Below are 20,850 nucleotides of genomic sequence, written 5' to 3' on the forward strand. Positions count from 1 at the left end.
CCCCTTATGTATTATACATGGAGATCATATCCCCCCTTATGTATTATACATGGAGATCATATCCCCCCTTATGTATTATACATGGAGATCATATCCCCCCCTTATGTATTATACATGGAGATCATATCCCCCCTTATGTATTATACATGGAGATCATATCCCCCCTTAATCTCCTCTTCTCAGTAGAGAATACATTCAGTTCCTCTAATCTCTCCTCATAGCTGATTTCCTCCATGCCTCGTATCAGTTTGGTTGCCCTTCTCTGTACTTTCTCCAGTTCCCCAATGTTCTTTTTGTGAATTGATGATATCTCTCTCTCTGGAGTCTATAACTCTCCTAATACAAGACAGGATTTTGCTCGCTTTAGAACCCGCAGCTTTGCATTGCTGCCATTATTAAGCTGGTAATCTACCATAACCCCCAGATCCTTCTCCACCATTGACCCCTCCAGATCCTTCTCCGCAATTGCCCCCCAGATCCTTCTCCACCATTGACCCCCCCAGATCCTTCTCTACCATTGACCCCCCCAGATCCTTCTCTACCATTGACCCCCCCAAATCTTCCTCCACTATTGACCCTCCAAATCCTTCTACACCATTAACCCCCCAGATCCTTCTCCACCATTGACCACCCCCGATGCTTCACCACCATTGACCCCTCCAGATCCTTCTCCGCAATTGTCCCCCAGATCCTTCTCCACCATTGACCCCCCCAGATCCTTCTCCACCATTGACCCCCCCAGATCCTTCTCCACCATTGACCCCCCCTGATCCTTCTCCACCATTGACTCCCCAGTTGTACCCCCCTAGTATGTATGATGCATGCATATTCTTAGCCCCCCAAGTGCAGAGCCTTACATTTATCACCATTAGCCCTCATTGACCCCATAGTCCCCCAATTACACAGAGCATTGAGGTCGGCTTGTAAGTTGGAGACATCCTGTAAGGACGTTATTCCCCGGACAGCTTGGTGTCATCTGCAAAGACTGGAATGGGATTTATAATCTCACACCCCATATTGTTTATAAATATATTAAAAAGTAAGGGTCCTAACACTGAACCTTGGGGTACCCCACTAATAACACTGAACCTTGGGGAACCCCACTAATAACACTGACCCTTGGGGTACCCCACTAATAACACTGAACATTGGGGTACCCCACTAATAACACTGAACCTTGGGGAACCCCACTAATACCTCTTAACTTTGGGGAACCACACTAATAACACTGAAGCCTGGGGTGCCCCACTAATAACACTGAACCTTGGGGAACCCCACTAACACCTCTGAACCTTGGGGTACCCCACTAATAACACTGAACTTTGGGGTACACCACTAATAACACTGAACCTTGGGGAACCCCACCAATAACACTGAACCTTTGGGTACCCCACTAATAACACTGAACCTTTGGGTACCCCACTAATAAAACTGAACCTTGGGGTACCCCACTAACCCCTTCCATACTGGGCACTTTTACCCCTCTGAACAATTATATCATAAGGGCATGCGCTATTAATAAATTATATAAATATGACTATCACCATATATAAAGTGACCAAAAAATAAATAAAATATCCAAAAACCATATGGTGTGTAAAATAAATATAGTGTCCAAAAACAATATATAAATATATCTATTCGTGTTCAAAAACAATCTTCAGTGACTTCATAACACAAACAATCTTCAGTGACTTCATAACACTGAGAAATCCACCACCAAAAACGATGGAATGAACTCACCAGAGCTATTTGCTGGTCAAATTATAAACCTGCAACAGCACTTGTGCTCTGGGAACGATGAATAATGATGTCCAATTAGTAGATGTAGTAATACTCAATCACTTTCCAAGTAATCAATAATAGTAATCAGCCTGAGGAATACTATATCCCCATCATAGGAAATACTCTGCAGCCAAAGGATCTCATGGGAAATGTCTCCACTCCATTTCATACCTCCATATATACATGCAGCACACTCAGGAACAAAGAAGAGAACATAATGGTGCCGTACATTTTTACCATTTATCTGGAGGGGCTTTGGAGGGGCTCTGAAATAGATCTTCATGTATTTTCAAATTGTATTAATGAGAATTGTTATGGTTTAATGTTTAGTTACGAAGGATTTTGAACGGGTTCATTTCCTGGATTTAAACTTCTATAAATATGAGGGACAGATTTATACTAAATCTTTTGTTAAAGATATTGATAAAAACAGCTCCATTCCAGTTTCTAGTGGACATCATCCTAAATGGCTATATAATACCCCAAGGAGCCAGTTTACGAGGATTAAAAGAAACTGTAGTTTAAGGAAAGATTTTGTTGACCAAACCGATCTATTGATAGGCAGGTTTATTGATAAAGGATATAAAAAACCCTTTTTGGTGGCTGAAAGGGAAGTTATTGATAGAAAAGATAGAAGTAGTTTCCTGTCTAAGAAAAAGATTAAAAATGATAGATTTGATATTGCCTTTATTACCAACTTTAATAATCAATATAAAAAGTTTGAGGGTATTTTTAAAAAATGTTGGCCAATTTTGTTAAAAGATGAGACACTGAAAAAGATTATTCCTGAAAGACCTAAATTTATTTATGAGAAAAATAGATCTGTAAGGAGGAAATTGGTACATAATGTTTTAGATCCACCTAAAGAAGTAAACTTCTTCCCTGATCTTAAGGGCTTTGTTTATTGTAACAAATGTAAAGCATGTAGAACGGTTAATAGATCTGGAAAAATAAAAAGGAAGAAATTTGTTTCATATATAACAAAAAAGGAATATAGTATTGATACAACTTATTTCATGTAATACCTCTCATGTAATATATGTTTTAGAATGCCCGTGTCAATGTCAGTATATAGGAAGAACAGGGAGACAGGTAAAAACTAGGATAAATGAACATTTGAATAATATAAAAAGAGGATTTGAGAAACACAGAGTCTGAAGACATTTCAAATGAAAACACAATAGTGATCCAAGTTTAGCGACATTTTATGGTATTGAGAGAGCAGAAAGACATTGGAGGGTACTGATTTGATTAAAGAAATATCCAAGAAAGAGACGTTTTGGATATATGAACTGGATTCTTTAGTACCAAAAGGTTTAAATATAGATATTGATTTGAATTGTTTTTTGACTAATTTTTAAATATAGTGGCTAGCTATAGAGATTGGAGGATGGGAACTGGCTACACATATATTTTATATGTTTTGGAGATTATAATTTTAGGAAGATGTTGTTTTTTTATATATTTTTAATTTTTATTTTATTTTATATTAATTCCTTGTATTAGTATTTACATGCAGGGGAAATAGGAATTAGGTGGTCTATTCCCTTCCTTTTGTGTGTATATTAATGACTGTTTTTTTTATATATTTGGTATTTGATATATATTTTTTCTTTATGAGAAGAGTGATGCTTTAAGTTGTGTGTATGGCCCTTTAATGTTGTTACGAGCGGGGGGAGAGCCATACACACGATAAAATGGATTGAATTTTTGTATGTTTGTGTGGGTGGCCCTTCAATAGCGTTTCACTGTGGAGGGTCAGACACACAAAGGTTTGGATTCAGCCATTTATTCATCCTATCTACATTCGTGTGGAGCGGACTGAATGGAGAGTTCTAATGACCTGATTAATTGAGCGGTGGTGGATTGAGACAGCGCCGCGGTGATTGGCGGGTCATTAGCATTATGTAAATGTACGGCGGTATTTGTATGAGCCATCTGACGTTTCCATCTGTGCTGCCCCTTGATGACGTCGTGGTGACGAAACGCGTTGGGCGTGGCCTACTCGATGCGGATGTCAGAACGCTCCTTGTCCATTGTTCGGTGGAGGTGATCCGTGGTGAGCGGTATTTGTACCTCGCCTCTGTTGAGCATCGCAGTTTAAGCTGGTGTCTGTCTGGACACCTTGTTTGTGAGATTTTTATGAGCTTTTTTTATTAAATAGATAAATGGTAAAAACGTACGGCACCATTATGTTCTCTTCTTTGTTCCTGAGTGTGCTGCATGTATATATGGAGGTATGAAATGGAGTGGAGAAATTTCCCATGAGATCCTTTGGCTGCCGAGTATTTTCTATGATCGGGATATAGTATTCCTCAGGCTGCTTACTATTATTGATTACTTGGAAAGTGATTGAGTATTACTACATCTACTAATTGGACATCATTATTCATCACTCCCAGAGCACAAGCGCTGTTGCTGGTTTATAATTTGACCAGCAAATAGCTCTGGTGAGATCATTCAATCGTTTTTGGTGGTGGATTTGTATAACACTAATATATGACACATTTAAAGTTCAACCTGTAAATAGAAAATTTCCATGACAACATGATATGGATTCTCTTTTGTTACACCCATTTCCTCCCAGCTGGACATTTTATATCGGATGATGTGATTGGAGCACAGACTTTTACATGGTGATAATAATGTGATAACATTCTCCAACTTTGGACCCTTAAACAGAAAGTGATAATGAGGGAGGAGTCAATACCCCAATGATGGTGGTCTTCAGGATCAGTCCAGTCTTCATCTTGGTTGTTCTCCCCCATCCTCACTCTCTGACCTCTGGTGGGGCTCAGCCCCGCTGTTCTTCATGACTAAATCATGGACTAAATAAGGAAGTGCAGTACTTCTTGTGTTGGGAAGATGGCGATGAGTGATAGAGGGGGTGGGGACCCTCGTTCTATAATCCCCTCATCACTGTCCCTCCTATAAAAGACAGTTCTGGTTGTTTCCTCACTCTCTGACTAAGGTCCATGAATAAAGAAATGACCTGGTAGGAGATCAGAGGAGCCATTTCCTAGTTCCCTTGAGGGTGGAATTGTAAGCTCCTCAGAGACCAAGCTGCCTGATGTGGGCGGAGTCCTGGTTTGGGGGAACCAATCAGCTCCTGTCTAGTAATCCTCTTTGTCTTTGTATTTTAGTCCATGGCCGGGAGATGAGGAAAACCTCTGAGGATTGTCTCACTTTGTCTCCAGACTGGAAAGTAGAAGATGAGGACATCACACAGTATAGTCCAGGAGAAAACCCGGCTCCCTCCAATGTCCATCCGGCACCACCCAGTGTAGATGGACCATCGGATTCCTCGTATCCTGAGGAACCTCAGACTGTGTGGGACCAGGCAAGCCTTCCAACAGGGAAGAGATTCTCCTGTACTGAGTGCGGGAAGGGTTTCTGTTCTAAATCTGTTCTTAATAGGCATAAAAGATCTCACACAGGAGAGAAGCCGTATTTCTGTACAGAGTGCGGAAAATGTTTTTCAGTGAAGTCTAGTTTTCACACACATCAAAGAACTCACACGGGGGAGAAGCCGTATTCCTGTCCTGAGTGTGGGAAATGTTTTTCAGTGAAGCCCAGTTTTCTCACACATCAAAGAACTCACACGGGGGAGAAGCCATATTGCTGTCCCAAGTGTGGGAAATCTTTTTCAGAGAAGGCCAGACTTTACACACATCAAAGAACTCACACGGGGGAGAAGCCATATTCTTGTCCTGAGTGTGGGAAATGTTTTTCAGTGAAGTGCAGTCTTTACACACATCAGAGATCTCACATGGGGGAGAAGCCATATTCCTGTCCTGAGTGTGGGAAATGTTTTTCAGAGAAGGCCAGACTTTACAGACATCAAAGAACTCACACGGGGGAGAAGCCATATTCATGTCCTGAGTGTGGGAAATGTTTTTCAGTGAAGTCCAGTCTTTACACACATCAAAGAACTCACACGGGGGAGAAGCCGTATTCTTGTTCTGAGTGCTTAAAATGTTTTTCAGATAAGTCCTATCTTTACAGACATCAGAGATCTCACATTGGAGAGAAGCCATATTCCTGTCCTCAGTGCGAGAAATGTTTTTCACAGAAGTCCCATCTTTACACACATAAAAGATCTCACACGGGGGAGAAGCCATATTCTTGTCCTGAGTGTGGGAAATGTTTTTCACAGAAGTCCCATGTTTACCCACATCAAAGATCTCACACGGGGGAGAAGCCACATTCCTGTCCTGAGTGAGGGAAATGTTCCTCACTGAAGTCCTGTCTTCCTGTACATCTGGGATTATAATGAGGAAGACAGATCAGACAGGGGTCAGTACTTATTGGGGTTGGAATGGGGAAAGACTATGGCAGATGGTAAGAAGGTTCCCATGTTATAAACAACCAGTGGAATTGGTACCATTTGTATGAAAATAAAAATTACACAAAAAACGTGTGAACAAGGTGTCAGTGAATGAAAGTGTTTGTTCCCCAATGCCAGAAGTCTGCCCAGCACAATAGGTGAGTTGAAAGGTTTGGTGCATGAAGAGAACTAGGATTGAATTGGTATTGCTGAATCTTGGCTTCATTCCTCACATGACTGGGCCATTCATATTCCTGGCTCGGTTCTCTTTTGGAGAGACGGGGGAAATAGGAAAGGTGGTGGTGTCTGTCTCTATGTGAGAAGTGATCTCAGAGCGAGTGTGAAAGAGGACCTAGTTGATGGAGAGTGTGATGAGGCTGAAGTATTCTGGGTGGAACTGCACATGGGGGGCGTACTACAAAGGTCATCATTGGAGTTTGTTATAGGCCTCCCAGTGTTAATGAGGAGGTGGAGACTCCGCGGGCTGGGACAGTGATAATAATGGGGGATGGTAACTACCCAGAGAGTGACTGGAGTAATGGTACTGCAGGAACAGTTAAAGGGCAAAAAAAATGTATAAACCTACTACAGGACAATTTTATGGTGCAGTTCATAGAGGCCCCAACTAGGAATGATGCTCTGCTGGACATGGTCATCTCCAACCATGCAGAGCTTATTACGAATGTCCATATAAAAGAACATCTGGGTAGCAGTGACCATAACATGATTTCATTTATTGTTAGCTGTAAACAGCAAGCACATATGGGGAAAATAAAAATGCTCAACTTTAAGAGAGTTAATTTTCCAAGGCTGAGAGCTGCTCTCCAAGACTTAGTGTCGGGGATCGTCGCGCCGCTGGTCCCGGCGCAGGCGCAGTACACCTCCCTGTACGCGAGCGCCGGGACTTGGCCGACCGCGGCAATCAGGTTCGCGCATGCGCAGTAGTGACCGCGGGCGCGCGCCTGGCACCAATGACAGCGCAGGGCGGGATATTTAAACGGCCCTGAGCTGTCATTCAGTGCCTTTTGGTCTTTTGTATCCTGTGAACCTGTCTGAAGTAAGTTGCTGACCCGGATTGTGCCCTGACCTTGCTGTTTTCTCCTGTTTTGACCCTTGCTTGCCTGACCTCTCTCCTGTATGCCCCCTATTGGATCTGACCTGCTGTTGCTGACCTGGCGTGTGACCCGACTATTCTCTGCCCGCTGCTCTGTACCGCACCGTCCCCATAGTTACCGACCCGGCTTGTATGACCCTGCTCCTGCTCAGCCATCCATCCATCCATCCGTCCCTCTCTACGGGGTCTCCAGACCTCCTCATACCTGGCTCTCTCCCGTGGGAGCCCCTGGCGAATACCCCTACCACTGACGGGTGTCCTCAGTAGTCACGACCTGGTCCTGGGGTACTCCAAGTCCATCCCCACCATCAGGGGCCCTGGTGAACAAGTACCCTGGGGCTTAGACTCCGTGCGCTGGGAACATCCGACCAGTGGAGTGCTAGTGGTACCGCCGGGCGGTCCCTTACACTTAGACTGGGAGGGAATATTGGCATTGATGAACACAACACAGAAATGGGAGTTCTTCAAAAAGTCTGTATGTGACCACACTGCAAAATATATTCCCATGGGCAACAAGTATAAAAGGCTAAAAGTCCAACCTATGTGGCTTACGGCCAAAGTTACAAAAGCTATAGATAATAAGAAAAGAGCTTTTATTAAATATAAAATTGAAGGAACGCGATCATCGTTTACACAATTAAAAGAATAGAACAGAAGATGCAAAAAGGACATAAAGGAGCAAAAATTGAAAACGAACAACAGAAAGCTATCAGGACGACCCCAAAACTTTCCTCCAATATATGAATAGTAGAAAGGTCCGGTCCCAGCATGTAGGCCCTTTACAGAACCATCTAGAGGGGGTGACTGGGGACAAAGAGAAGGACAATGTATGAAATCCCTTCTTCAGCTCTGTGTATACAAAGGAGCGTGAGGGGCTCTTGTCGATAATGGGGGGGTGGTACTGACACCCCCCAGATGATCCACATTGGCTCACAATTGATATGATCCAGAAATATTTGTACAGAATAAAGGTGAATAAAGCCCGTGGACCAGATGGCATACACCCATGGGGCCTTAAAGAATTCAGCTCTGTCATCTCACAGGCATTGTTTCTCATTTTTAGGGACTCTTTAACATCTTCAGCCCCAGCCACTGCATATGTACGTTTGCAGGGCGGCACGGCTGCACAAAACCACGTTTTAAAACGTGTTTTTGCAAAACAGGTAGGGGGCGCATGTGAGGCGCGTGCCCGCCCTACCTGTCCCGCGGGTGTCAGCAGCGGGTCTCTGCCGCCAGGTCACAGCCGGTCATTACCGGCCGCTTCCCCGCGATTCACGGTGATCGCTGACAGAGAGCAGGGCTGCATTGTTTACACTCAGCCCTGCTCTGTGTCAGTTCCCTGACAGCTCGTGACAAGCTGAAGAGGGAGAGAAGAGTTTTTCTCTCTTGATCAGCCTGCCCCCGTCCAGCACACACCCCCGCCCCCTAGTAAAACACTCCCCTCACACAGTAAACCCTAAAAATGTTAACCCCTTCCTCCCCAGTGCCATTAGTACAGTGTCAGTGGGGTTTTTTTTCACTGATCACTGTATTGGTGTCACTGGGGATGTCAGTGACCCCAAGTCAGTTCCCCCCCAGTGTCAAAACGTCCGCCGCAGTCCTGCCATAAGTTGGTGATCACCGCCATAAGTCACTGATTGCCGCCATAAGTCGCTGATTGCCGCCATAAGTCACTGATCACCGCCATATGTTGCTGATCGCCGCCATTATTAGTATAAAAAAAATTAAAAATCCCAGTATCTTTCCCGCCATTTGTAAACGCTATAACTTTCATGTAAACCAATTAATTTACACATATTGGGATATTTTTTTAGCAGAGACATGTCGCAGAATGCATTTTGGACAAAATTTGTAACAAAATTTATTTTTTTTATTTTTTTTACTGGACATGTTTTATAGCAAAAAGTCCAAAATATTGTTTTTTTTTCTAAAAATTGTCAGCCTTTTTTTTTAAAGCGCAAAAAATTAAAAACGCACAGGCGATCAAATACCACCAAAAGAAAGCTCAATTTGTGGGAAAAAAAGGATGTAAATTTAATTTGGGTGCAGTGTTGCATGACCGTGCAATTGTCCGTTAAAGTAACGCAGCACCGTAACACAAACCTCTTCTGTAACCACTTCCTGACCACCCTACAGCAGAAATACTACTACAGGGCGGTATGGGTACGCAAAATCACATATATATATATATATATACGTGATTTGCGCTCCCATGGTTTTCACACCCCTCCCAGATAGCGTCAGATTGCCCATCAGTACACCAGTCATCACATTTAACCCCTTGATTGCCAGGAGCACGCTCATGTACAATAAACCTCCATTGCTAGTATAGTGTCTGAACGGGTCAATATCTTTGATCAGATCAGCACTATACCAGCGTTCACATTAGTATAGCGTCCCCAAAAGTGCAGCATTAGTGGGATCAGCCCCGGCACCTGCCAACACCTGCGTTTAGCCCCTACGCTTACCCCCCCCCTTCTCCCCCAGCAAATATAGTGTCAGTAGGTCACTGTCACTTGATACATTGCACACAAATGTATGGTCGCAGAATCAGGCCTGATCTCTGTTAGCACTTGCCGGTAAATTTTGATGACTCTCATATGCAGCACAGTGCCAGTACTAGTGCCGCGCTACCTTTTGGTGAACTGGCGAGTACCAGCGGTCTAGTACATCTTGGTCTTTCACATACCTCCTTGATTTTTGGAGCTGTTTTTCACAGAATATCTGTATGCGTTGATTGTGGATCAAAGCAGTTTATATGCACAACAATTTATCGCCACCAACCCAAATTCAAACCTTTCCAGACCATTCGCATGGAAACTTATTATGGTTTTCAAATTTAAATTTTTTTGGTCCTAACCCTCAACATGGGCATTACTAAAAGAAATGAATTGCGGTTGTATTGGTCCGCAGACCCCATTCATCATATGCCGTGTTCTCTGCTGCCATGGCCAGGCATAGATATGAGAGTATAATGTGTTTTATGCCTTTCAATGACAATACACTCTGTCATCCTCGGGGTGACCCTGAATTTGACCGGCTCCACAAAATTCAGCCCCTCGCAAATCACCTTAACCAAAAATTTGCAGATGTCTATACTCCCCAGCAAAACATCTGCGTTGATGAGTCCTTCATTCATTTTTCTGGCCGCCTTGCATTCAAACAATTTCTCCCCAGCAAGCGTGCCAGATATGGGGTCAAGATGAAGAAGACCTGTGAGAGGACATCAGGCTATACTTATAAGTTTCGGATTTATGAGGGAAAAGATAGTCACGTGGAGCCCCCCGGATGCCCAGACTACATGGGGAGCAGTGGCAAGATAGTTTGGGACTTGGTGTCATCCTTTTTCCATATGGGGTACCACTTATACGTGGACAATTTTTATTCAAGCGTGCCACTATTTAGACATTTGTTCAATCTTGGAACTGGCTCATGTGGCACCGCGTGACCTAATGTGTGCCCACCATTAGAAGTGGGTGGATGCAGGGCGGTATATTCTAATGGTGGGCATACCACACACTTTTTCTGCTAGAGATTTCTTCTCTTTTTTCATTCAGTCCACAGGCTGCATACGAAAAAAAAGAACATAGTATATATACCCAACAAGAACCAGCGATGTACTGGTACATCACTGGACTTTGAATGGTTATACCAGGATGATGCCTATAGCTGCAGGCATCATCCTGGTGTTGTTTTTTTCAGCCGGCGATCAGCTTTTATGTGAAAGCAATCCTAGCGGCTAATTAGCTGCAGGATTGCTTTTACAAGCAGCGGGATATGATGTCCCCCCTCCCCCGCTGCCTTCCACGGCCTTCTCGGGCAGTCCCGTGCCATCAGGGAAACCTGAAAATGCAGCCGGTGTTTCTGCCAGCTGACCATAGAGCTGTTTGGAGACCAGAGTGGCGCCAATCATCTCTATAATCTAAGAATTCGGAAGCTACGAGCATTTCATCACTTCAGTTTCGCAGGATATAAACAGCACCATTTGTAAATTGGAAAAGCATCTGATCACACCGATCTTGGTTTGATTAGATAATGTAAGGGCAGAGGAGAGATGCAGAGTCTGATAGACCCCAGATTTCTCAAAAAAGAATATTACAAATATCCATTGAGTTTATAGGGGATATTTGCATTCCCTGTTATAGCATTAAAAGTGATTAAAAAAAATGCATGTGAGATATCGCCATGAACGTCAGATCAGGGGCAGTAATTCTAACACTAGACCTCCTCTGTAAATCTAAAATGGTGGCTTTTAAAGTGCTGCCTATGGATATTAAAAATGTTTGCAGTTTGTCGCCATTGAACGGGGAATGCGCAGTTTTAAAGCATGTCATGTTTGGTATCTATTTACTCGGCATATCATTATCCTTTATATTTTACCAAACAATTGGCCAATATATTGTGTTTTTGTGCATTAAAAGTAAAAAAAGTGTATTTTTTAAAAAAAAATTGCTTTTAAAAAATCGCTGCACGAGTACTATGTGCCATAAAAAATTGCAGCACCCACCATTCACTAGGGTGTCTGCTTTAAAAAAATATATAATGTTTGGGGTTTTAAATTAATTTCCTAGCAAAAAATACTGATTTTTTTCATGTGAACAAAAAGGCTTGGTCTTCAGGTGGTTAGAAGAGTGAGTGATGTGTGGCATAAACTTCTAATGCTGGGCATAAAATGCCCCCACACCCCAAAATGACCCCTTTTTGGAAAGTAGTCACCCCAAACTACTGAGAAGCATTTGGAATCAATAGAAGAAATTATTTTTTTACCACAAGTTTTTGGAAAATGACAAAAATAAATATATATTTTTTTTACACAAAATTGTCACTTAAATGATTTATTGCTCACACATGCCATGGGTATATGTGGAATTACTCCCCAAAATACATTCTGCTACTTCTCCCGAGTATGGGGGTACCACATGTGAGAGACTTTTTGGCAGTCTAGCCAAGTACAGGACCCCAAAATCCAATAAGCATCTTCAGGCCTTTAAAGGTTTTTTTTCCCTCATTACACTTCCTGACTACCTATCACAGTTTCGGAGGCCATGAAATGCCAGGATAGCACCTAATCCCCCCAAATTACCCTTTTTTGGAAAGTAGATGCCCCAATCAATTTGATAAGAAGCATGGTGAGTATTTTGCAGATCTCATTTGTTGCCACAAGTTTTTGGAAAATGAAGAGAAAAAACAAAAACATTTTTTCAATTTTTTTTATATTTCAAAACCTTGTGAGAAAAAATGAGATCTGCAAAATACTCACCATGCCTCTTATTAAATTCCTTGGGGTGTCTACTTTCCAAAAAGGGTCATTTGGGGGGGTTTGGTGCTATCCTGGCATTTCAGGGCCTCTGAAACTGTGATAAGTAGTGAGGAAGTGTAATGAGGAAGTTACGCACCTTCAGGCTTTCAAAGTGGTCATTGGATTTCAGGCTCCTGTATGTGGCTAGGCTCCCAAAAAGTCTCACACATGTGGTATCCCCATACTCAGTAGAAGTAGCAGAATGTATTTTGGGGTGTAATTCCACATATACCCATGGCTTGTGCGAGAAATAAATCATTTAAATGACAACTTTGTGTAAAAAAAAAAAAAAAAGGTTTTTGTCATTTTCCAGAAACTTGTGGAAAAAAAAAAATCTTCCATGGACTCAATATGCCTCTCAGCAGATAGCTTAGGGTGTCTAATTTCCGAAAAGGGGTCATTTGAGGGTGTTTGTACTATTCTGGTATTTTAGCACCTCAAATGTGATGGGCAGTCAGAAAGTAAAAGCTGTGTAAATTCCATTATCTCTCCCATAGTTTGTAGACACTATAACTATCACACAAAGCAATCAATATACAATTATTGGGATTTTTTTAAACAAAAACATGGAGCAGAATACATTTTGGCCTAAATTTATGACGAAATTTTAGTTTTTTTAGATATTTTTTATGACCAAAATGAGAAAATATTTTTTTTTTCAAAAAAACATTTTTTCTTCAAAATTTTTCTGGTTATAGCGCCAAAAATAAAAAGTGCACAGGTGATCAAATACCACCAAAAGAAAGCTCTATTTGTGTTAAAAAAAGGACATAAATTTCATTTATGTACCCTATTGCATGACCGCGCAATTGTCCGTTAAACTAGTGCAGCGCTGTATAGCAAAAAAATGGCGTAAATTGCAGTATCTATACCATAGTTTGTAGACGCTATAACTTCACACAAAGCAATCAATATACACTTATTGGGATTTTTTTACCAAAAACATGGAGCAGAATACATTTTGGCCTAAATTTATAACTAACTTTGAGTTTACTATATATTTTTTATAACTGAAAGTAAAAAATATAGTTTTTCTTCAAATATTTGGTCTTTTTTGATTATAGAGTGAAAAATAAAAAGAGCACAGGTGATCAAATACCACCAAAAGAAAGCTCTATTTGTGTGAAAAAAAGAACGTAAATTTTGTTTGGGTGCAGCATTGCATGACCGCGCAATTATCAGTTGAATTAGTGCTGCGCCGAGTAGCAAAAAGAGGCGTGGTCATTAAGGGGGGTAAATCCTCAGGAGCTCAAGTGGTTAAATTGCTGTGTAAGAATGTAGACGATTGGTTTGGGTTACTATTTCCAAACGGATTTTGAGCATAATATTTTTTGATGTGTAATTTTCTAATCAATTTTTGTAAACTGACATATGTTTCATACTTGTTGAGTCCCTTTGTTGGGGCAAATTTTAAACCTTGGTCCAGTACATATATTTCTTCCTATATTCCACTTAAATTGAAAATCCCTTCTCCTAATTTCTTCTCCTTTTTTTGTTTGTGTTTTCTTCCTCCCCTTTTTCCTCTCTTTCTGCATTCTCTCTGTTGTGATTTTCTATTCCTGGGATTCCCGGCCATGGTGGGTTAGGAACTGATTAAATATTAGTATATCACATAAGAATATCTATTATCAATCATATATTCATTTAACAGGATACAGGAATATAACTAGAATTTATATTGGGTGTTTCCTTGTATTTGTACAATTAGTTTTTTATAATATATTATATTAATTTTATCTTTATTTTATATATATTTATTATTTGTAATATGACTGCCCTACTCTGATATTAAATTGGCTCTGTGGTTTAGGGCAGTTTATAGTTATAATGAAACAGTAATTCAATGTATATTTATGTTTTTAAATTTGTTTTATCTATTATACCAGACTTCCCTAGTAGTGTCCATCACACTCACGGACACATCAACCGCAGGACACTGGGGCATACAATGTATCCATTATGCAACATTGTTTAAATTGTATCATTATTATCTAAATGCACAACATGTCAGCGGCATCTCCCTAGGTATAGAGAGATCAACCCCATAAAGATGGCAGAATATATTAAGTCTTCAAGAAAATGGCACCGTATGGCTATTCAAGGAGTCCAGCTAAGGTGCTTGTCTCACTACATCCCCCAGATGAAGCTACGAGTCCCTGTAACGTAACGCGTAGGGGAGGAGCAGAGACGTCACCAGTGATCTGACTACCCACACGGCGAGTATTGTCAGTGTGTGCTGACACACTAAAGAGGCTGGTCATCACCGCTTGCAGCGGCTTTTTATACAAAGTGTGATTTATCCTTTTAAATGTGAGAGCATATTGGGCACTTAATAAAATCCACTGTTTATGATAGGACACTATGTCATTTTTCTTACATGGCTAAAATGAGGAATAATGGAGAGCAGGAATAAGGAGCGCTCCAAGGAGGGAGGGGTCTGTCTGCCTGTCACTGAAGTATCTTCTCTACACAGACTACACCCATAAATCAGCAGGCTGCTTGGGAAGAGAGCACATCGCACTAACTATTTCATTGAACTCTGCACAAAGTTGGTTAAGACTTTCTTTTCATTTGAAACATTTTTTTTTCATTGAAACTTATATTCACAATATATTTTCATCATTATAATATATTTTTGTCTAATTTATCATTTATAATTAATGAGTGTATATTTTCAAGTAGCGCACACAATTTGAATTTTTCAAAATTAATTAGGTGAATACATTTATTTCTTCTGTTTTCCACAGATACTATCACAATAATTAATATATTAGTTTCTTTAGTATTATTATCTCATTTCATCATATTATAAACTGTTCCTGACTATACTGTAGAGAGGACATAGTCACCACCACAAGTGAGTAAGCAACCATTAGTCCTAAACAGAGCGCGGTACCTTATAGTATATTCATTTTTGTCAATATTTGACTCACATTTATGAGGGTGAGAAAGGAAGCCAGCGCCCATATTAATATTTTTTATAATTTATTTTATACACTACAAATTTCTTTTGCATAAAAATCCAGAACACACTCCAGTGGCTCACAAGTAATCTTTACATAATTCAATGATCATAGTAACACCATGTGACTGGGCTGAATGAATGCTGGTCATATTAGTTCATCTATTCTCTAAGTGGGGTGGTATCTATTGGGCCAACCCTTTTACAAACCACACATAATAGTTCTCCTTCCTTCCTGTTGAGGGATAGGAGAAGGATGGACTGAAGACACAGAAATGCTTCGGGGTCACCACTGTTCTGTAGAGCCTTGAAATGAAGGACATCAACTTCAGAAGTTCTTGTTGTCTGTGTAAAGTTCCCCGATAACGAGATCTGGGCTCTCCCGGCTTCTAGCTCTGTAACCCGCTATATCATTATCAGGAAACGCAACTCCGACACCCAAGAAGGGCTGAAGTTGTGTCCTTCATTTCCAGGATCTACTGACCACTCTGCACCCCGACATTTACTGCACTTCATCCATGTCTTTGGGGGCCTCTGATCTCCTTATCAACTGTTTCTTCCATGATGAAGATCAGCCATGGAGTATATCTGAGGTGTATATCAGGGTGTGCTTCTTCCCCACATGAGAGCTGGGATGTCCAGCAACATTCATCTAGAAGACATTTCCTGCACTCAAGGCACTAATACACATCCAGGGTTGTGTGGGACCCCTGATGTACAGGAAGACAGGACTTCAGTGAGGAACATTTCCCTCACTTAGGACAGGAAAGTGGCTTCTCCCCCGTGTGACATCTCTGATGTCTGGAAAGATGGGACTTCCATGAAAAACATTTCCCACACTCAGGACAGGAATACGGCTTCTCCCCTGTATGAGATCTCTTATGTGCGTGAAGATAGGACTTTGCTGAAAAACATTTCCCACACTCAGGACAGGAATACGGCTTCTCCCCCGTGTGAGATCTCTGATGTGTGTGAAGATAAGACTTCTCTGCAAAAAATTTCTCACACTCAGGACAGGAATACGGCTTCTCCTCCGTGTGAGATCTCTGATGTTTGGAAAGACTGGACTTCTGTGAAAAACATTTCCCACACTCAGAACAGGAATATGGCTTCTCCCCCGTGTGAGATCTCTGATGTGTGTGAAGATAGGACTTGTCTGAAAAACATTTCCCACACTCAGAACAGGAATATGGCTTCTCCCCCGTGTGAGATCTCTGATGTGTGTGAAGATAGGACTTGTCTGAAAAACATTTCCCACACTCAGAACAGGAATACGGCTTCTCCTCCATGTGAGATCTCTGATGTTTGTATATACAGGACTTGTCTGAAAAACATTTCCCACACTCAGGACAGGAATACGGCTTCTCCCCTGTGTGAGATCTCTGGTGTCTGTAAAGATTGGACTTCCTTAAAAAACATTTCCCGCACTCAGGACAGGAATACGGCTTCTCTCCTGTGTGAGATCTCTGATGTCTGTAAAGACTGGACTTCACTGAAAAACATTTTCCACACTCAGGACAGGAATATTGCTTTTCCCTCCTGTGAGATCTCTGATGTATGTGAAGATTGAACTTTTCTAAAAAACATTTCTCGCACTCAGGACAGGTATATGGCTTCTCCCCCGTGTGAGATCTTTGATGTCTGTAAAGATTGGACATATGTGAAAAATAGTTTCCACACTCAGGACAGGAATACGGCTTCTCCCCCATGTGAAATTTTTTATGCACATTAAGACCATGTTTAGAACGCAAACCCTTCCCGCACTCAGTACAGGAGAAGCTCTTGCCTGTTGGAAGGCCGGCCCGGTCCCGCACAGTCTGAGGTTCCTCAGGATACGAGGAATCTGATGGTCCATCTACACTGGGTGGTGCCGGATGGACATTGGAGGGAGCCGGGTTTTCTCCTGGACTATACTGTGTGATGTCCTCATCTTCTACTTTCCAGTCTGGAGACAAAGTGAGACAATCCTCGGAGGTTTTCCTCATCTCCCGGCCATGGACTAAAATACAAAGACAAAGAGGATTACTAGACAGGAGCTGATTGGTTCCCCCAAACCAGGACTCTGCCCACATCAGGCAGCTTGGTCTCTGAGGAGCTTACAATTCCACCCTCAAGGGAACTAGGAAATGGCTCCTCTGATCTCCTACCAGGTCATTTCTTTATTCATGGACCTTAGTCAGAGAGTGAGGAAACAACCAGAACTGTCTTTTATAGGAGGGACAGTGATGAGGGGTTTATAGGACGAGGGTCCCCACCCCCTCTATCACTCATCGCCATCTTCCCAACACAAGAAGTACTGCACTTCCTTATTTACTCCATGATTTAGTCGTGAAGAACAGCGGGGCTGAGCCCCACCAGAGGTCAGAGAGTGAGGATGGGGGGAGAACAACCAAGATGAAGACTGGACTGATCCTGAAGACCACCATCATTGGGGTATTGACTCCTCCCTCATTACCACCATGTAAAAGTCTGTGCTCCAATCACATCATCCGATATAAAATGTCCAGCTGGGAGGAAATGGGTGTAATAAGAGAATCCATATTATGTGTATATATAGCAGTGGGGGGAGGGGGGAGAGAAGAAGTCAGGAGTATGTAATGTACAACATAGAGTATATAGTGCAGGGGTCAGGAGTATGTAATGTATAATATCAATTATATAGTGTAAAGGTCAGGCCTCATAATTAGAGATGAGCGAATCGAACCAGGCGAACCGGAATTCGATACGAATTTCAGGAAAAATTTGATTCGCGGCGAATCCGAATATTTGCCTACTTCGGGTGCGCGAATCGGATTTTTCCGATCAGCCGGCAAAAGTGTCCCTGCAGAGAGCTCCGCTATTTCTGACATTTCTCTTACAGTTCCTTCACATGTACAGCGGTTGAAACATTGTATCTATTAGTTTCCATTTAGGATACAGATGTTTTTATTCGGAAACAGATGTTTCAACCGCTGTACATGTGAAGGAGCTGTCAGAGAACTGTCAGAAATAGAGGAACTATGCAGATACACTTTTTGCCGGTTTGGAATTCTTATTTTCATCCTACTTCTTCTTCTTCTTCTTCATCCTCAGAAGAAGAAGAGGATGAGGATGAGGATGAAGAAGAAGAAGAAGAAGAAGTAGGATGAAAATAAGAATAATTCCAAGCCAGCAAAAAGTGTATCTGCAGAGCTCCTCTATTCTGCAGATACACTTAGAGGAGCTCTGCAGATACACTTTTTGCCGGCTTGGAATTAATCTTATTTTCATCCTACTTCTTCTTCTTCTTCTTCTTCTTCATCCTCATCCTCAGAAGAAGAAGAAGAGGATGAGGATGAAGAAGAAGAAGAAGAAGTAGGATGAAAATAAGAATAATTCCAAGCCGGCAAAAAGTGTATCTGCAGAGCTCCTCTAAGTGTATCTGCAGAATGTAATTTATGGAAACAAATAGATACAATGTTTCAACCGCTGTATGGAGTGAATGTCACAGAACTGTCAGAAATAGACAGAAACTGTCACAGAACTGTCCTTCTTCTCATCCTTCTCCTTCTTCTCATCCTTCTTCTCATCCTTCTCCTTCTTCTCATCCTTCTCCTTCTTCTCATCCTTCTCATTCTTCTCATCCTTCTCCTTCTTCTCATCCTTCTCCTTCTTCTCATCCTTCTTCTCATCCTTCTCCTTCTTCTCATCCTTCTCCTTCTTCTCATCCTTCTTCTCATCCTTCTCCTTCTTCTCATCCTTCTCCTTCTTCTCATCCTTCTCCTTCTTCTCATCCTTCTCCTTCTTCTCATCCTTCTCCTTCTTCTCATCCTTCTCCTTCTTCTCATCCTTCTCCTTCTCCTTCTTCTCATCCTTCTCCTTCTTCTCATCCTTCTCCTTCTTCTCATCCTTCTCCTTCTTCTCATCCTTCTTCTCATCCTTCTCCTTCTTCTCATCCTTCTCCTTCTTCTCATCCTTCTTCTCATCCTTCTCCTTCTTCTTCTCATCCTTCTCCTTCTTCTTCTCATCCTTCTTCTCATCCTTCTCCTTCTTCTCATCCTTCTCCTTCTTCTCATCCTTCTCCTTCTTCTCATCCTTCTCCTTCTTCTCATCCTTCTCCTTCTCCTTCTTCTCATCCTTCTCCTTCTCCTCATCCTTCTTCTCATCCTTCTCCTTCTTCTCATCCTTCTCCTTCTTCTCATCCTTCTCCTTCTCCATCTTCTCATCCTTCTCCTTCTTCTCATCCTTCTCCTTCTTCTCATCCTTCTTCTCATCCTTCTCCTTCTTCTCATCCTTCTCCTTCTTCTCATCCTTCTCCTTCTTCTTCTCATCCTTCTCCTTCTTCTCATCCTTCTCCTTCTCCATCTTCTCATCCTTCTCCTTCTTCTCATCCTTCTCCTTCTTCTCATCCTTCTCCTTCTCCTTCTTCTCATCCTTCTCCTTCTTCTCATCCTTCTCCTTCTCCTTCCTCATCTCCAAGGGCATTTAAATTAAAGGTACAGTGTTCTGCACTAATTTAAAGGCTCTCTGAAGCCTAGAAACCCTTTTTATAAGTTAATTTCGTAGCGAATAAATTCGCATCGAATCGAACTTCTTCCTGAAATTCGCCGAATCAGCCGAATTGAATTTTTGAATACTTCGCTCATCTCTACTCATAATATTGGCATTCAGTAATCAATTTTAATCTAAATGTTTACTGGAGATTACTGGTCCCACACCGCTGCCTCCCATCTCCTGAGACTGCACTCAGTGACTTGGGTCTGAGACACTACAGACATATCCCTCCACCCGGCACAGCCAGCAGATAACAGAGAAGGTCCCCTGGAGGAGTCAGGCACAAGGCAGGAGACCCCAGTCACATGTCCTGGGTGCCTACATTATGCAATGCTTAGAGTAAAAATACACATTTTGCTGCCAGCTGAACCCCAGAACCTCCATAAATCCAGTCTAGATACATAAATTGTGTCTGCAGCACAGAGAAGGAAGATTATCCGAGAGAAATCCAGGAATACAGGACGGGGAACACAGCTCAGGAAAGTGACCAGGGGATTACAGGCTGATATCACCCAGTCCCCGCCCTACTCTGGACCAATCAGTGAGCAGTATGGGTGGAGGAATGGATTTAGTGTTCATGACCCACCTGTGCTGATCTCTGTAGGAGTGTCCTCCTCTATAAATGTCCCCGTTATTCCATCCTCCTCCATAGACTGCTGATCATCCCTCACATACGCCTCTTCTTCTTCTGCTTTCACCTCAAATTCTATATCGATTGGATCTCCACTCTAAATCAAGCAAATGAGAGAAAATATCATCTGTAAAATGTAAGATTTATGATTGTGACATCACACACAAAATCCACACATTGTCTCCCTTCACAGAAGCAGATCACATGTGATATGTGGGTA

General features: G+C 41.9%; 2 protein-coding genes across 3 annotated transcripts in view; both read left to right on the forward strand.

Annotated features, from left to right (window-relative positions):
* Positions 1 to 20,850, forward strand: part of LOC149445506 (uncharacterized) — a 325,410-nt gene that overhangs the window by 5,930 nt on the left and 298,630 nt on the right. The window contains exon 2 of one of the 2 annotated variants that reach the window (XM_089653806.1): positions 4,929 to 6,186. The exons of the other annotated variant lie outside the window; for it this stretch is intronic. Within the exon in view, the coding sequence (XP_089509932.1) occupies positions 4,929 to 6,007 (1,079 nt within the window). The 3' untranslated portion in view covers positions 6,008 to 6,186. Of the gene's footprint in view, positions 1 to 4,928; positions 6,187 to 20,850 lie in introns of those variants that run through there. 2 annotated transcript variants of the gene reach the window in all.
* LOC149445507 (uncharacterized) overlaps positions 6,117 to 20,850 on the forward strand; it is a 52,053-nt gene continuing 37,319 nt past the window's right edge. The window contains exon 1 of the mRNA XM_089653764.1: positions 6,117 to 6,126. Within this exon, the coding sequence (XP_089509890.1) occupies positions 6,117 to 6,126 (10 nt within the window). The remainder of the gene's footprint in view (positions 6,127 to 20,850) is intronic.

This window comes from Staurois parvus, unplaced genomic scaffold (assembly GCF_062004578.1).
Source record: "Staurois parvus isolate SC_StPar_1 unplaced genomic scaffold, SC_StPar_1.0 ptg000720l, whole genome shotgun sequence".
In the NCBI taxonomy this organism is placed as follows: Eukaryota; Metazoa; Chordata; class Amphibia; order Anura; family Ranidae; genus Staurois; species Staurois parvus.